The sequence below is a fragment of the Thunnus thynnus genome, chromosome 23 (genome assembly GCF_963924715.1).
Source record: "Thunnus thynnus chromosome 23, fThuThy2.1, whole genome shotgun sequence".
Classification (NCBI taxonomy): Eukaryota; Metazoa; Chordata; class Actinopteri; order Scombriformes; family Scombridae; genus Thunnus; species Thunnus thynnus.
The window spans coordinates 353,299-372,455 of NC_089539.1; the positions used below are offsets into that span (position 1 = coordinate 353,299).

General features: G+C 41.2%; 1 protein-coding gene across 2 annotated transcripts in view; it reads left to right on the forward strand.

Annotated features, from left to right (window-relative positions):
• Nucleotides 1-274: 274 nt before the first annotated feature.
• Nucleotides 275-19,157, forward strand: part of hmga2 (high mobility group AT-hook 2) — a 110,028-nt gene continuing 91,145 nt past the window's right edge. Inside the window, exons 1-3 of one of the 2 annotated variants that reach the window (XM_067581844.1) lie at nt 275-1,385; nt 2,640-2,726; nt 4,228-5,303. In XM_067581844.1, the coding sequence (XP_067437945.1) occupies nt 1,278-1,385; nt 2,640-2,726; nt 4,228-4,374 (342 nt within the window). In that variant the 5' untranslated portion in view covers nt 275-1,277 and the 3' untranslated portion in view covers nt 4,375-5,303. Of the gene's footprint in view, nt 1,386-2,639; nt 2,727-4,227; nt 5,304-19,157 lie in introns of those variants that run through there. The other variant, XM_067581845.1, reaches the window with a different exon arrangement.

Consider the following 19,157-nt stretch of genomic DNA (forward strand, 5'->3'; position numbering starts at 1 on the left):
TACTTTCAAATCCTCATGTTTCCATTTAACCGTTGTTCTAAACAGAGAGACACCTTTCTTACTATATCCACAGATTACTAACTGTACATTTTTCATCCAGTCGTCTATGTGTTCTGAATGATTGTAAGGTTTGTGGATAAAGTGTGAAAAAAACAGGCACAACTGTATAAAAGGGCAATGACATATGAAAAATTCAGCGTCACGTGAAACTTTTTATCTGGGGAGTGAAAATTTTCACAGGTGTAAAAGTCGTTTCAAATTTTAAGATGAAAGTCACTACTTGTGACTTTTAGTTTCATATGCAAATCATATATATATTTCATATCAAAAGGAATTTATTTTCATGTGCAATATCACTACATATGTTATTATTTTATCCAAATTTGAACTTTTCTTTATGTCCAACTTTGTATCAAGTTATAATCCAAAAAAAAAAAAAACAAAGTTATTTGTCGTTACACCTACAAGCAGGCTGCGTAATATGTATAAGGCCTTCATTTTATTAAACTATGCAAGTCAAAAGGCTGAAAAATGACTAAAAAATCAGTGACGATTAGTAGCTGCAGCTACAAGCAACTGCTTGTCTCATTCCAGTGTTGAGCCAATATCCACCCCAGCATTAAGCAAGGCAACATTGTATTTAATAGAGGTAAACTCTGAATGGCTGTTCAACCGATAGTAGCAGATTCCATTTAAAACGCGTTAAAATGTGAATTTTGTTCTTAAACGCAGTCTGCCATGTCTGGCCCGCAGCCAGGATTCGTCTCCTCTGTTTTTTCTGGCCCCAGTCCAGACCCACCTCCCCCGCCCGTGTTATCCACCCACGCCACGGGAGAGGTGATTTCTTTCTTTTTTTTCTCCTTTTTGTAAAACCTCATCCTCATTGAGCGGAGCCTGGTTTTTGGAGTGGGCTGCGGATGCAGTTATTATGCCCACACTTCTCCGACTATCCGTGCCGTGCTGTCACGCCTCGCTGCTGCATGGTCCTGCCCGGTACCGCGGTGTGTTGTAGCCGAGTTTGAGTCTGAGCAGCTCGGCGTCTCGGACTCCGCCGCTCCCGGTGTTCTGTCTTTCAATGCTAATTGAGCCAAACTGTCCAGCTGCTCACTGGTTAAATCTGATCAGTCCCCCTGCCTGTGTGAGACCTATAAGTGGACAACATACCTGTGAACGTGCTATTCAAGCTATCCTGATCGGCTCCATCTGTTTCTTTTTTCTTCCTTTTTGAACTGTTTTCTTTTCACCGGGAGAACGGAGGAGCTGCAGCACCGGGAACCATGAGCGGACGCGGTGAAGAGGCCGGGGAGAGCTCTGGCTCCCAGGAGCCCGCGGGAGCCACGGAGCCCCAGAAGAGGAGGCCGGGGAGACCGAGGAAGCCCCAGAAAGTCAGTCTGAGTTTGTGTTCGCTGCTGTTCACCGAGGGCGCTCTGCGGACAGGCAGACATAGCCTACCGTAGCTGCTAGTAGGAATCAGATCCAGACTGTAGCTGCACATTATGTGAAAGCTGAAATGTGTGCTTTTGTTGAATATACACAATTCGGTCTGAGGATTGAGGTAAAACTTTTGCAATGAGTACAGATCTTAAGCCAGCTGCTCTGATTCTGCCTACTTTATAAAACTGCACAGAAAGCCTATTCTTGGTCTTAAAATGCGTTGGATTCGGTTTTTGTCAGTCATCGGTCCTTGTTTAACCTGAGGCATGGTGTGTAATCCACTTTAACTTCTTCCCTTATGCATCTGTGGAGCTTAAAATCGTGTAAAGTCTACAAGTTTCTCTTTGTAACGGAGCGCAATTTACTACTGTTTATAGGCTACTTCCGTATGCAAAATGATGAGGAATGCGCCTGTTTCCAGTCTCGACTCTGGTGGATTTTATTGACAACATGAGTAAAAAGTGTGGCGATGAATGTAATTCTGAAGATCTGCCGTGAGTTGAGTCGGAGACGCCATGACAAGAGTCTTGAAGGTGTTTATGTGATTAATTGGTGAGTCACATTCCCACCAAAATTTCACACCATTATCACATTCACTGACACCACAGGTTGTCATGTTACTGTAAGCTACAGAAACCGGACTCTGGCTGAAATGAAGAAGTTTTCTATCAGAAATAGTCTACAGTTGTTTTTTATTTAGAGGTAACATTAATAAAATATGATTTCTTGAAACATTATGTTGCGACCAGGCTGCATTTAGATTACTGTATATCAGAGATAGGTTGGACAGCAATTTCTGGGAAGAGCAGTATGAAATTTAAAAGTGCAGAATGAGATTAAATAGTAAATCAATGAGTCTCTCTCATTCATTCTTTTTATTGTGTGTGCTCATACATGGGTACAAGATCGCCATACACACACACACACACACACACACACACACACACACACACACACACACAAACCTTGGTCCCTCTTTTGGTCTTGACCCATGAAGCAATGACCAAATTGGAGACCACCAGAAAATGAGCATGGAGTTGAAAGGGACCCAGTCTGTTCAGAGAGCGGTGGCACTGTGTTTGTGTGTGGTAAGAGGGTGGGTGTAGTGTGATGAGGTGTGTGTGTGTGTGTGTGTGTGGGGGGGGGGGGGTTCAAAGCTTTGTTTCCTGTCCTCAACACCCATGTCATGCCCCCCCCCCCTTCAGGAGCCCAGTGGAGAGCCTGTCCCCAAGCGACCGAGGGGCCGCCCCAAAGGAAGTAAGAACAAGGGCCCCTCCAAGGCAGCGCAGAAGGTGAGTGTCAGCGCCTGAATGACACACTCACATTTGCTAATGTAATTTTTGGAGACATCAATTGACTTACATGACATAAATATGTAGCTGAAGGAGTGGACATGTATGCAGTAGGAGTTCTAATCATTTTGATCAAGTTGCTGCCCATTGTTCTCACTAAGATTATTTTCAATATGTTTGATTTTTCATCTTTAATTTGGACCATCCACATCAAATGTGTAAGAGGAAGAAATGAATAAAAAGATTTAAAAAATGCTCAAAATGGTGAGCAAAAATGTCACAGTATACCACGAGGAATAAAATATTGTGCAGTCCAGATCAGCAGGTTTCAGTGCAGACCGTTTTATCCAAAACATTGGACTTTAACATGGAGATAACTGTTCATTTTCCATCTCCAGCCCAGAATCAACATTGCTTTTTAGAACCATGGACTTGTTGATCAGTAAGAATAGTTTAAATTAAAGCTTCAAGCAGCATTGGTCGGGACCTTGTACTCTGGCCCGTCAGGATCAGATCATTTTGCTTTTTAAAAATGAGGGATATTTCTTACAAGTGTGGTGCGCTTTTGTTTTGAAAGTTTGATTGACAGGATGAGAATTTTCTGCAGGGTGAGGCATGTCTGTCTTGCTCACACCTGTGTCATCAAAATGTTGCAAGTTTTGGGCCCATTCACTTGAATTTCAATTAGTAAATTGAAAACTCTTGATGAGTTTGTGTGTAAAACAAATTAATTTCCTAATTTTCATCAAGTCTATTTTTAGAAAAGTAAAGACTTTTCACCAACATGACCTGGTCAAAGTTTGATTGAAATGTGTACTGTCAGGTGTGTAGAGACAATAAGTAACTGCAACTTGACAGAAAAATACTCATATATTTGAATGGAAAGTTGAGCGAACCCACACCTGTTTGAACTTTTACTGCTTCCACATAGTTTTAGATACAGACTTCATTTGAACTTTAAATGAGTCACAAGACTTTGACCTACAAATCTTGAATTTACATGTTTTTTCTATCTTTTATTGTTCTTGAGATATTAGAATGTGAGTTTTATAGTCTTTTCTTGCTCCTCCTGCGATTTTATAATGTGTGTACTGCGGAATGTTTCACAGCACTGAGGGAGTGAGGCGAGGACTACTATTTTACAGTAGTCCTCTGCCTTTTGGGCTCGGTCCCTAATTAGAAAAATGACAGTTTTTGCATTTCACTGCATCATTTTATGTTATTTGAATGAAGCCAATAACTTTTAATGCTTTCACTTTTTGTTTGCATTATGATTGGGCTGCAGTGCAAACCTTATTTCAACTTTAAAGGAGAGCTATTGTACTTTTCCTTATTTTCAGTCATATATATATAATGACACAATGTCAGATGTTCATATTAAAAGAGGCCAAAGTGTCAAATAATGAGATGAATGTATCTAGAAATAATCCCTATGAGCAAAAAGCACCAGCTTCAGACTGCTCTAAACACTCAGTTTCCAATGTTTTTTTTCTACTTTCAGCCTGAGCTGATGTCAGCTCGTGATGGATTTCTTAATATGGTCATCTGCTCCATGCATAGTGTGCGAGTTCACTGCTCTGCTCTGCTAACATTATGGCATTTTTCCATTGTTTTGGGGGTAGTCACACTGAGCCATGACTTGAGTTGAGCCGGCATGCTGTGAGTGTTTTTCCATTACACAGCAGGGCAAAGTAAAATTGTAAAAAAGGTAGTTTGCCTGTTGGAGGTGTGCTGGTTGTCTGCAGCTCTTCATTGAACATCATCATCACTGTGGCTATTTCTGCTTGCACTATTCCTCCCTGCATTATTTTTAACTGATCTGCTGAACAAAGAGCTCCAAATGTCTCCATATATTGTTGTATCGACTGGTTTTTAGCACCTCTTAGGAAGCTATGTTAATTTGGTGAGGAACATGTTTCATTTCCTGTAAATTCTTCACAATAAACATCTCCCATTATTTAGTCATTTTAAAGCTTTTAACATGAAGCAGGAAAGCAGGAAATGTTGGGTTTACATAAGTTGTAACTTAACACAACTCTGAAACAGCTGCCCCTCAGTAGGCTTCCAGTTCTGGAGTTTCGTGGCCACTGTAGGTTCTCCCTACATGTTTGGAAGGGGAGGGTGAGGGGAGGTGTATTCATTTGGTTGCAGTTTGCAACCTCACTGCTAGATGCCACTGAATCTTACACGCTGGTCCTTTAAATGTTTTGAGGTCATCGTGGTGAACTTTTCTTAGATCACACTACACTGGCAGGTGTTTCTTCTGCTCCCCTTATATTTAAATGGGGATGGAATACGTAAATACACTAGAAACTAGAGTTATGCAGTTCAACATACCCTCAAAATAACCACTATGAGTTTTACTGCAAGACTTTTGTGTCAGATTGCATTTGATTCTGTAGGTGGTCATCATTAATTGGTCGCTCAGAGTATTTCTAATATGACAGCTGTCATAGAGCGCATGACCATAGAGACCCTATTTTATAGGGATGTGCAGAGGGCCCAGTATTTGTATTTGTATCTGTATTTGTTGAGGCATCAAAATTTATATTTACATTTCTATATGAATAAAGTGGAAAGAGGCTTAAAAATCCTGTTTTTGTTTTTATCATGCTTTTAATTTTAGAAAATTAAAGTGTTACATTAAGTGTTCATGAATAAACTATCTTACAAAGGAGATCCCCATACTGGATCTCGAACTGGAGTTTCTCAGATCATAGACGACTGCGCTGACTACTGAAATAAAACTTTACTCATTGCCTCATTGCAGACAGACGTCTACCTATTTATACACCCATAACACAGACACAGCACACTGTGTAACATGTAGGGAACTTCAAAGGCGTTTGCTTTGTACTTTTCATTTATTGCCTACAACCTAACTTTGTGGAGAGGAGAAGGGGGACAACAGGTTATGGAGAGTCCCTTGTAAGCACTTTGTGTGTGTCAATAGCTCAGCTCTGGGGAACACCCCCAACTCAGGGAGTTAGGAAATATGCGTCATGTAGTAGATGGATGTGACTCCCTTCGTTGAGACCTGCTGATAGACGTAACAGCAGAGCAGAGGAGAGAGACTGAGATAATGATGCAACTGACCTGCGTGCTGGTATTTGACGTTTTTTTCTTTCTTTCTGAAAACAAGTAATTTTCAAAATATTTGTATGAAACAAATATTCATAAAAAACCCACTATTTGTGCTTTGCTGAATAACGTATTTGTATTTGGGCACACCCCTACTATTTTACCAAACCAAAATATTGAAAATGTGGTAAATGTCCAAAAACATAGCAAAGCAAAGACTTTTCCTAAATGTTTGTGAAAGGCTTGTAGAATTCCAAAGAAAAGACAAAATATGTGAGCTGAAAATAATGGATGGCCTCAATAGTTTGTGAGTTTCTGATTATTCAACTGAATATAAAAAACTATCAGGTGCTGAAATCTGGCATTAAATGTTTGGTTAGATTTGCAGTCATGTCTGATTTCAATCAAAATGTTGCCAATTTTAGTTCTTGTACTGCTGCTTGTGTTTAAACAACATGAAAGATTTGGAAAGTTGGAAAACAGGTTTATATGCCTCAAAAAAGGTATCTCAAAAGTATTGCTTTTTGTATCAGGTATAGTATTGGCACTGGTAATGAAAGAAAAATCAAACAATACTGAGTCCTACTTTTCACATACAGACTTAATGCTGGGTCACTGACTGATCAGATGGGGTATAATTCTAGAACGATAAAAATGTGTCTGGATGTTTGCAGAGAAGTGTCCTATGGGTAACAGTAAGTTGCAGAGGCTTGCAGAGAAGCCAACATGCACTCCCAAATCACTTATGTGCAGCCCACAGAAACATACCTCAAGACCTTCCAATAATTAGGCAGTAAGACACAACTGCAAACATGAACACAAATGAAAGGACAGAAATGGACAAAATTGCATTTGTGCAATCATGTTGATAGAAACATGCAGCCATAACTCAACAGCACTCTCACACTCTTGTGTACACATTTCCCCAGAATGGGGACAGTGTGTATGAGAGACAGAGTTGATGAATGAGAAAACATTAAAGTGGCAAAGAAAAACTGATTCAGAGAAAAGCTTTGGAATTTGACAGTGATATCCCCACTAACATTTGGGTTGTGATACTGTACATCAGAGTGAGGCTCGGGCAAGTCCCTGTGTCTTCATTCATTAGTTAGCTGAAGCTGTGTTAGGCTTGCGATGACAGCAGCCTTAGTGCTTTCTTGCCACCATGAACCACTGTAAACATTCCCAGCACTTCTTTGAAAAGTGAACCACTCTGCTCTCACCATAATCCAGTCTCATCTCATCTGGCATTGTTATGATAAACACCAAAGATATCAATCTTTCCAGATGAAAGGAGCACACCTTTAACATATATTCTTTAAAGTCTGCTTCCCCTCCCATATCAATCACCTCTACAATCTCTGACAAATATCTGGCAGTTTGTAAGAAGAACCAATGGTACTGCACACCTTTGACCAGACTATTATGTACTATAGTACAAAACGGAGACAAATTGTTTTTACACCATTGTGAAAAAAGGCATTAATTATAGAAAATGTCAGTTTTAGAGTTGAGTTTAGTTTGTACACTTTTTGACAAAGAGAATATGTGAAATGGAAAGGTACTATGAAGTGTCATTTGACCTTTTCTAAAGGCCAAAGAGTCCTGAATGGCCAAACTTGAAGGCAGAAAGAAAAGCCTGCAGAGATGATTCATACAAATTGGAATGACAGGGCACACTTTTAGACAATCTCTCCTCAAAGACACTGATGGTGTTGTACTCAGTTATGTGCACAAAAAGTGACAGACGTAGTTCAATAGAAGTTCATACCCTGCCCACTTTCACCCCTCCACACACCACCACACTGTATTAAGTAGGCCTGACTTTCAGTGTTTCAGAGAGTTATATGTTGTACCCCTGAGGTTTTGCCATTGGAAAGCCTTAACCACAAAGGATGCAGATCAGAAAACTCTCATATGAATAGTTTTTGTAAATGTCATATGTGCTGTGGAAAGTACTGACAATGTTGTCGTGATGCAGGGGTGGTTCAAGGATGAGTGGAAATCAGGGGCTTAGCCCTGAAATCATTGAATGAGTCAGAGCTCATGCTTCAATTGATAAATATTCCAATATCAATATAAGTGCTATATACATATATACAGTATATATATGATAAATGTTGTTGTTGTTATTATTATTACTTCAAATACACAATTAACTGTCAAAATCAGCCTTTACCTCCCTTAACATACAGTGTATGAAACTAATTTAAAAAATGGATAATTTAAAGAATGAAACTCAGAAAGAAACTCATCCTAGCCAATAATCTGACTGATTTTATTTCACTTCATTGATTTAAGATGGCATACATAATGAAAGAATAAATTCAATAGAGTGAGTTCAGGTAAAGTTGGACAGTTTTTGGAAAACCATTCTTTAGAATGGCTGTGTCCAAAATCACTTTCTATTTACTAAATAGTGAAATTCAAGTCAACTCAAATTTATTTATAAAGCACATTTAAAAACAATCCACATTGACCAAAGTGCTGTACAGACCAGAGCAGGCAGTTTAAAATCATAAATACAAGAAACACAGACATAAACAACAAGGCACACAGCTCATATGCACAAATAGACAACACATGGGCATAGGCACAAGCCAAAAAACAGCCACATCAGGAGGATTCAAATGCCAGTGAATAATTTTGAACCTGGACTTAAAATAGTGCACTACATTTATCCTATGCCGTTTTATTTGTCCAAATGCCCAGTGTGTATATAAAAAAGTAGTGTCCATAGCATGTACACTACTTACTGCTAACAATCCCACAATGCAATGCTCCACATTTTCTAGATGTGTAAATTACCGTCACATGACTCAACAGCAGATGGTGATGACACAAAATGACAATGATTAGTGAATGTCTGAAATCTTGATTTGCTGCTCACTATTGTGTTAACTTTTTAGTGTCACAAGGGAGTAGTGAATGGGTGAATAAGGGAGTGATTATGGACACAGCCAATATTAATGTGTTGAGTCCAACTGAAGTGATGTTTATTTCATTTAAATAGGTTCTTGACTGCATGCCTGCAGTATAGCTACATAAACTCCAAATGACACCCTCTTTTGTTGAAGTATAACTTTCATGTTGAGTGGGACACTTCTGACACTTCTGTTGGTAAAGTGGAACAGTGTTTTATTGATAAAACTCAACATGCATGAGGACAAAAAAAAAAAATCAAAATACGTATTAATATCATCCAGTTTAATTGAAATTGCATCCAGACATCCATTCAGTTCATTTATCCTTTTAAGTAGTTGCAATGTAATAAGACATTTAAACAGTGAATACAATTAATTAAACATGAACAATAAGGATGAATTAAAACATATGACCACAAATTGATGTAAAACTAAATTCATCTCTATATAAAGCAAGGAATATGTCTGCCTGTATGTATGTTTGTCCTTCGCATATCTTGAAAACTGCTCATCCGATCTACTTCATACCTGGCGGATGTATTGCTAGTGACCTGCGGTGTTGAGTGTTAAGTTCTTTGGATGAGTGGTTCTCAAGAAATATATAAAAATACCTCATAAACAACATAGATTTGCTTCTTCTTCTGCCCGTGGACTCAACGACTGGAAATACGGACAGCACCACTCTGCCATTGCAATCCACATTGTGGTCAGATGTGGGATTACAGCCACAGTGTAAAGGACTTGAAAAAGTTTAAGAGACTGAAGTTTTAGTGTTGAACTGTGAACAAAACTTGGCGGGATGTCTCAGACACATTTTGAGCAGGCACTGCAGTTCATCTAACTAAAAAGCAAGGAATCTCTGTCTATCTGTCTGTCTGTATGTGTGTGTCTCTCATATTTTGAGAACTGTCCATCGCTGAGGACCCAAAGACGTGCAGTGTTGAATTTGGTGCAATTTGGACATGTGGCACATTTAATATTAATGAGATTTGAATAAATAACATGTACTTTCTCTCCAAATGCACTTTAATGCACCATGCTTTTGTTTTTTATTTTTCTCTTTGGGATTTACATGTTTTCATTTAATAAACTTTGAATAAACAAGCAAACAGCGAGCTGCTCTGTTCTGTGTCTGAGTGCAGCGGGGGCTGTTTGATATACCTCACCCAGTTAAACTGCCCAAGAGAGAAGAACGAACATACATAGGACAACAAAAAAAACAGAGGCAGAAGCAGTAAAACTAGCCAATAGGAGTGCAGACCTGTTTGATTGGTAGCAGAATCAACCAGTGAAAGGTGGACAGACACTTCTCCCTGATGAAGTTTCTGTCTGGATTCAAACCATTCAATTTATTAATTTATTATCATTTTAATTGATATGTTTGTTGATACATACATATGCGGTTCTCGAGAAATAATAAGCAAACAGCCCGTTCCGTACAGGCACATTTTGAATGGGCACTGCACTAGTATGTCTTAATGCAAAGTCTTCATAACTAGAATTACAGAGGAGTTTTGGGGACATTCCAAGCCAAACATCTTACAGACTCTTATTTTGTCTTTTCACCATTGGTTCAGTGTTTTTTCTTTTCTGCTGCGTCTCTGCTCCCCTTTATTTGTTATTTTTATTGTTATTTATTTAGGATAAATAATAGGGGACCTAACACTGACCCTTGTGCAACACCCATTGTGCACTAGGGCTGGGAGATATGACCAAAATATCATATCCCGATATAGGTCATTTCATATACTGATAATGATACCTATCCCGATATAGCACATTTTAATACAATGACTAAATAGATGGTCTGTCTCCTCAGTCTTCCCCTGCCAGCATAAAGCAGCCTCCGTGTGTGCTTTTACATAGCATGCAAGTGTTCTGGATTCAGGGGCATGACGGAGATCAGACTGATCAGAGCTGTAAACTATGAGGGAGGACAAAGACGTTACTAGGATGAGAGGAGGACGTTTCTCCTCATTTGATAACGCTAAAAGTTAAGTTAGACTTTTCTGTCGGCTTCCCGACTCACTTTAAAAAGACAAGAGAAAAAGACAGAGAGAGAGCGGCTGTGGCCAAGAGCCAAATTGCATACAATGTAGACCAAAATTGCTTGTATTAAGAAATGTTGTCAGTTGTTCAATGACAACTTTGTCAGCAAACTTTGAGAGTACTTGCAGTATACTTATTGGTCTATAGTTACTGTCTTTCCAGTCATCAGGAAAGGAGTTGTGTTTAAAAGACAAGTTACTTGAATGAGTAATGAGGGGAGTTAAAATAAATTTATGTGATTTAACAAACATGGTGTCAAATTGGAAAGCCTTTCTACTTTTGGAGCTTTTTAAGGAGCTGATGATTTCGTTTACTTGTTAATCATTAGTCTCTACTGGCTTGGCCTGTAGCATCTATAGGAACAATATCCAGTTTCCTTTTTGTATTTTTCTTTTTCCTAACTCATATACAGACTCAAGAAAAAAATATTAAAGACAGAAGCAACGGTAAGATGATCTTCAATTAACTTTCCCTGTACTTTGAGTTTAAAATCTCCTAAAAAGTATGGGTCCCTCCATGTGAGATTATCAATGTTTTTCCAGATCAGTTTACGGTTGCCTTTTGTCTCATTCAGTATATTGACATAAAAACGAGATTTAGCTTCTCTTAGCTCTTGGATAACTTGTTCCTTAACCCTTTATAAATCAGTATGTCAGTGTCTCTTCTTGTAATTGCCTTCATTGTTTTTATTTATAGATTTTATCTGTATCTTCACATTTAATCTCTCCCTCACAGAGTTGATTCTGTGAGCATCACAGCCATAGTCCAGATCCTCAGAGGACAGTATATCATCCCAGTTCAAGCTGTTAATTTCACTGACAAATTCTTCTTGCTTAGCTCTGGGTATGCATTGAAGGATTATTGTCTTAGCTGCTGTAGTCCTAAATCTATTTTTAGTCAGATTTCTCGCACATAAGGTTAGGTTATGATTTGATAAGCCAGTGATTAAATTATAATTTTTAGTTATTCTTTCTGGTTTGTCAGTAAATATCAGATCAATTTGTGTACTGGAGCATTTTGCAATCCTATTTGGGCCTTTTACTAGTTCTAGTGGGAATTTCTCTGTGATCGTTTTTAGTTTTTTCCTCTTAGATTTATCCTGTCAGTTCACATTAAAATCACCCAGAAGTAATAATTCTTTGTCGAGATTGCACTCTTTCAAGACTTCTGTGAGTTGATCATAGAAAGTGTCATCTGCAGAGGGAGGCCTATAGACACCTATGATGTTAAAACTTTGACATTTGTTATTTTTATCCCAACATATTCTAAAGTGTAACCCACATTGTAAACCACATGCTCACATTTGATGTTTTCTCTCACATAAATAAGCACCCCTCCTCCTCTTCCATCAGGTCTGTCTCTTCTAAAACATTGGTATCCGGGCACCATGAACACACTCGCTGGAGTTGTTTGTTTCAACCATGTTTCAGTCAGACAGAGAAAGTCCAGATTTGAGTCAGACAGAAGATGACTTAGCTGATTGCTCTTTGCAGTAATGCTTCTGATTTTAAAATGTCCACCAAATAGCCCCCTCAGTTTCAGCTTCGGGTCCCATAAGACTTCTGCATGATTGACAGTTTGGAAAGTTTTGAATAATCTCTGCCTCCTCACTGCAGGGTTTCGACTAGGGCTGTAGTCTCCTGGTCGACTGGTCGATTAGTTGGTCGATATGCTCTCGTCCGACCAAATTCTCATTGGTTGAATAATTGCCGTGTTACATAAGGAGAAAAGTGCCGCATCAGTAGCCTTCCAGGATTAATCTGTTATTTCCTGTGGCGGGAGGGACAGACTAACAAATTACCTGTGAAAACGGGAGTGTATTCAAAACACCCTCATAGTTTGCAGAACTATGAACTCGCCCAACCTAACAGAGACTGCTAGGTCTAACTGCACTCAACGTTTACTAAACATACTGAACGTTTACTGAATCAGTGTTTCTCCTATAATTATAACAACAAGAACCCTGCCAGGCCAAAAAAACTTTTTTTTAATGCCAAAAATAACGCCAAATATCCATTAATTCGGAAATCAATAGCATTTGGGAGTCTGTCTCTGTCTCTGTGCAGCGCTGTTCAGGTATGTGAGTCAACCTCTGTGTCGTTGCCTGGGAAACTATTGGTAGCGTAACTCTGTTAAGGAGGGCATTGCGCAATATGTTTGCGTAGTGAATGGGAAAGAGCGAGCAGCAGGAAAGTGATGGTGGATGCAAGCGGAGCCAAGAAAAAGGTTAGCAATAAGTTGTCAGTCTGGCAGTAAATGTACAATACAGACTCCAGTGTAACAGTTAATAAATGCTAAAAAGTCACGTCTCTTGTTTCCCCAAGTGCTGGAAGAGTGAAGGGGGTTAGCTCCAAAGTTAGCAACAATGGGTTAGCCTAACCTGAAGACGCAAAACAGAGAAATAGAGAATGGAGAAATGTGTGGCTGCTGAGTTTACTGTGCACTCTGTCCTGTTGTAGATTGCAAAATATCCCAGTAAGTTATCATGAAAACTCACTTAAGGAGCGTCAATTGGTCATGAGCCAGCATTTGTCCCAAGCCCAATCACTCGGTGTCCCAGTTGTTTTCCATCAATGTTGATTGCTCTGGCCAGACAGACACGTACAGGCAATACAACAGTGAGTACCAACAGTAGTCCAAAAAGCACTCCATGAAACACAGCCCAGGCCTTTTTGCTGATGAAAAACTACTTTGAACTTGACGCAGTTTTTGAAAGGCATGCTCTGTGGTACGATAAATGGCCACAGAGGACAGTCCTAGGCAGCAATCCATCCAGGATCCCAGTGGCCCAAGGGTAGAAGCTCCTCTTAAGCCCCTCAGCACTGGCCCAGTGCACCTGGAACCTCCTCTTGACCTCAGCGGGGAGAAAAGGCCCCCATTTGGACGATTAGGATCTCCATAACATCCATATGGTCAGGATTGTTTCCTTTGATGTTGAGATGGATGGACAGATGGTCTTGCTTGTTCCTGTGGTTGGGATCGCAGCTGGTGTTTATCCTCATGTTTACATTTGAAAACCTGGACCGGCAGGGGGGTGAGCTTACCATTTCCTTATCCTGATGAGTTACTCATAGTCATATGTTATCATTGTCCAATAACGTCCAATATTATTCACAAAAAGTACACAAATTTAGTGAAGCTGACAGAGAGGTGACTGGATAGGTCCGTGCCCTCTAGAGTCCAGGGTGCGTAGAAACTCCAGCATGCAAGGGTTACATTACCAGCAAGGATCCTTTAATTTTTCCTCTTGTTTTCATAAAATAACTCTTCTGTCAGCTTCTTTAGTGCTATATCTCCTGTGGAATATTGGTAACAGCAGGTAGCAGTTAGCAATTGACAGCTGGCTAGTTGTATTGTATATATATATACATTGTATGTATATGTGTATATATATACAATGTAACCCCGATGAGAGGGGCTACATGCAGAGGTTGTGGGATATATGGATGCTTAGAAACCCAACATCTAAGCTTACAAAGAAACAACTATTAGCGCAGTGTTCCAACATCCGCACACAGCAACTGCTATCACAACTAGAGATTGATGAGGTACAATGAACATACTATGGCAAGGGGGAGCCAGGATGACAGGTCAGAGGGGAGATATCATCACCCCCCCACACTCCGAGATTGGGCACCAAGCCCTTACGACCTTAACACAAGGGCAACTGACCTAAGAATGACTATCATAACTAAGCTGGACACGTGGCATCCCCGAAGGCTAAGTGACAAAGTACCCCCTGAAATTCTGCCAGAGGATGTGAATGCAGCGCTACGTACTATCCTTACTAGGACTGTAACTGAGACCAATCAGCTGATATACACCACAGCAACAGTGATCCTAGAGATGCTTGGCTACAAGATGAACACCATGAGCCACAAAGAACATTACCCTCCATGGAGAAGGAGGCTGGAGGCCAAGATCAAGGCAACATGGAGAGAAGTTAGTCAAAACTTCAGAAAGGTGTGGGGACGAAAGGGATACCCAGGAAGTACCTGAGGCACTGGAGACTGCCAAGCAAAGACTCACAGCTCTGGCTACCCACCTGAAGAGATACACAGGAGAGGCAGAAGCCAGGAGAATAAATAGGATGTTCTCCACTGAACCATCCAAAGTGTACTCTCGGTGGCAAGAACAGATCCTCCCAGGGCTGAGACTGAACAATACTAGAAGAGCATAACACCAATGCTCAGTGGCTAGTGGATCTAAGAGCAGACCACAGCAATCTCCCAGAACAAGATCCAGTAACCATTACAATGGCAGACATCCAAGAACGAGTGTCAGGTATGAAGAGCTGGACAGCACCGGGCCCGGACATGATCCACACCTACTGGCTAAAGAAACTGACTGCACTCCATGAACGCCTGGCAGCACAAATGAACCAGCTGCTGATAGATGTGATGCACCCAGAGTGGTTAACCCAAGGGCAGACAGTTCTGACCACGAAGGACCCCCAGAAGGGCACAATTCCATCCAACTACCAGCCAATAACCTGCCTCCGTACAACATGGAAGCTCCTGTCAGGCATCATAGCGGCTAAGATGAATAGGCACATGGCCCAATGCATGAGCAGGGCCCAGAAAGGAATTGGTAGTAATACCAGCAGCTAAGCACCAGCTACTGGTTGATAGAGCAGTCACCCAAGACCGCAAGACCAGGCAGACCAACCTGTGCACCGCCTGGATTGACTACAAGGAGGCCTATGACTCAATGCCACACACATGGATACTGGAATGCTTGGAAATGTACAACATCAACAGGACACTAAGAGCCTTCATCAAGAACTCAATGGGGCGGTGGAAAACAACTCTGGAGACCAACTCAAAGCCAATTGCACAAGTGCGGCATATTCCAAGGTGATGCCCTATCCCCGCTGCTGTTCTGCATAGGCCTGAACCCCCTCAGCCAGATCATCTCAAAGAGTGGCCACGGGTACCAGTTCCGAAGTGGAGCAACCATCAGTCACCTCCTCTACATGGATGACATCAAGCTGTATGCCAGGAATGAGCGAGACATCGACTCACTGATCCTCCTCACCAGGATCTACAGCAACAACATCGGAATGTCATTCAGACTAGATAAGTGTGGTCGGATGGTATCGAAGAGAGGGAAGGTAATCAGGACTGAGGGGGTTGAGCTACCAGAAGGCAGCATTACAGATGTTCAGGACAGCTACAAATACCTCAGGATCCCACAGGCAAATGGGAACCTTGAGGAGGCCGCAAGGAAGTCAGCCACAGCCAAATACCTACACAGAGTAAGGCAGGTCCTGAAAAGTTGGCTGAATGGGAAGAACAAGATACGGGCCATCAACACGTACGCCTTGCCAGTATAATAAGCCGGCCAAAGGAGGAGATAGAGGCCACTCATATCAAGACAAGAAAGCTCCTCACAATGTATAGAGGGTTTCATCCCAAGTCCAGCACCCTGAGACTGTACACTAAGTGGAACGAGGGAGGCCGAGGACTGGTGAGCATCAGAGCCACTGTCGAGGACAAAACAACCAACACCCAGGAATACATCTGGAAGATGGCCCCCAAAGATGAACTGCTAAGTGAATACCTCAGGCAGCAGAAACCCGATGATGCGGAGGAGGAGGAACCATCATGGAGGGACAAGCCCCTACACGGCATGTACCACCGACAGATAGAAGAAGTGGCTGATATCAAGAAATCCTACCAGTGGCTGGAAAAGGCTAGACTGAAGGACAGCACATAAGCACTAATCATGGCAGCACAAGAACAGGCACTCAGTACAAGATCAATAGAGGCGGGGATCTACCACACCAGACAGGACCCCAGGTGCAGGCTGTGCAAAGATGCTCCTGAGACAGTTCAGCACATAATAGCAGGGTGTAAGATGAGGGCAGGAACAGTGTACATGGAACGCCATAACCAAGTGGCTGGCATAGTGTACAGGAACATCTGCACTGATTATGGGTTGGAGGTCCCAAGGTCACAATGGAAGACACCTCCTAAGGTGGTTGAGAATGACTACGCCAAGATCCTGTGGGACTTCCAGATCCAGACTGACAAGCTGGTGATGGCTAACCAACCGGACATCGCGTTGATCGACAAACAACATAAGAAGGCAGCGGTGATAGACGTAGCAATCCCAAGCAACAGCAACATCAAGAAGAAGGTACACGAGAAGATCGAAAAATACCAAGGGCTGAAAGAGGAGCTAGAAAGGATGTGGGGAGTAAAGGCAACAGTGGTGCCAGTGGTAACTGGAGCACTGGGGGCTGAATAATTTTATTATTCAACAAGCTTTACATGAGGTCACCTTGGTAAGGCAGATTGTAAACTAACACTCTATGCCCACAATAGTTACATTGAACCAGTCAAAACCACAATTTGTTTTCGAGCCGACATTCAGCAAAACTCAAAAGGGGCGGCTGTGGCTCAGGAGGTAGAGCCACTAATTGGAAGATCAGCGGTTCGATTCCCGGCTCGTCCAGTCCACATGTTGATGTGTCCTTGGGCAAGACACTTAACCCTGAATTGCTCCCAATGGCTGTGCCATCAGTGTGTGGATGTATATGAATGATTAGATTTCCACTGATGGGCAGGTTGGGACCCTGCATGGTAGCCACTGTACCATTAAGCGTATGAATGTGTGTGAATGGGTGAATATGATTCGTAGTGTAAAAGCACTTTGAGTGGTTGGAAGACTAGAAAGGCGCTATACAAGTACAGTCCATTTACCATTTACTTACACAGTAAATGATCCAAAAGCTTAAGTGTCTCACTCAACCAGAAGTCAACATTATCAAAAAAGATACCAATGCACACCTTAGAATAAGTAATATTAGCAACTGCAAAAAGCGAATGAATGAATGAATGGTTATTATCAAGTGCCACTGAATGAACACACTTGGTAATGTTGTATTAAGGCACACCTGTGGGGTTCTGCTGTCGATTGGAATCCAGGGGAGGGCTGAGTCAGGCAATCTGCGGGTCGGGTTTAGACTGTGACTTCAACAATTCATCATCATTATCATCTTTACCAGGGACAAGACAGTCAACTGTTGTGTTGCTCGGCTTTCTGAGACATTTTAATGTCCATGACTTGATTTCTAACATAGTGTTTATGTTTTATAATCTGTCTGCATGTACACACGCACAGACACAAAGTGTGCTGTGAGCTATAATTACTACAGGCGTGGCTGAAAATATTGGTACCCTTCCACCTTTAAAAAAAAAAAAATTCTCTGTATTAAGACGATACTGACAGAAGTATATGGTCATTCTTTATTTAACATTGAATATAACTGAAACTGTGCTTTTGAATTACAACTTAACATATTTAATACAATAAAACAGATGAAAATGGCATGGCCAAAAATATTGGTACCCTTAACTTAATATTTTGTAGCACAGCCTTTGGAGGCAATAACTGCAGTCAAACGCTTTCTGTAACTCTGAATAAGGTTTCTACACTTCTTCACAGGTAGTTCGGCCCACTCTTCTTGAGCAAACTGCTCCAGTTCTCTCAGGTTTGATGGTTGCTGTCTCCCAACTTGAAGTTTCAGCTCTTTCCACAGATGTTCAGTGGGATTCAGATCAGGACTCATAGCAGGCCACTTCAGAACAGTCCAACGTTTTCTTCTCCACTACTCTTGGGTGTTTTTGATGTATGTCTGGGGTCATTATCCTGCTGGCAGACCCTTGACCTGCGATTACGACACAGCTTTCTGACACTGGGCTTTACTTTTTGCTCCAAAATGCCTTGATAGTTTTCTGATTTCATTGTGCCCTGCACAGATTCAAGGTACCCAGTGCCTGAGGCAGCAAAGCAACCCCAAAACTTCACTGAGCCTCCTCCATGTTTCACGGTAGGCATGGTGTTCTTTTCTTTGAAGGCTTAATTTTTTCTTCTGTAAACAATGGGTTGGTGTGACTTACCATAAAAACTCTTATTTTGTTTCATCTGTCCAAAGCACATTCTTCCAGAAGGACTGTGGCTTGTCAACATGCATTTTGGCAAAATCCAATCTGGCTTTTTTGCGTCTCCCTCTTAGAAGTGGGGTCCTCCTGGGTCTTTTACCATCCATCACTGTCATTCAGACAGTGACGGATAGTACAACTTGAAACTATTGTACCTTGAACTTGAATATCAGCTTGGATCTGTATTGACGCTTTCCTTGGTTCTTTCTCTAACATTTGAGCAATCCTTCTGTTCAATATTGGGCCAATTTTCCTCTTTCGACCATGTCCAGAGATGTTGGCTACAGTTCCATGGGCCTTAAACTTCTTCATAATATTGGCAACAGTGGGCACAGGAAAATCAAGCTCTTTGGAAATGGTCTTGTAACCTTTACATTGACCATGCTTGGCTATCACCTTTTTTCTAATGGCTTCAGACCACTCTCTAG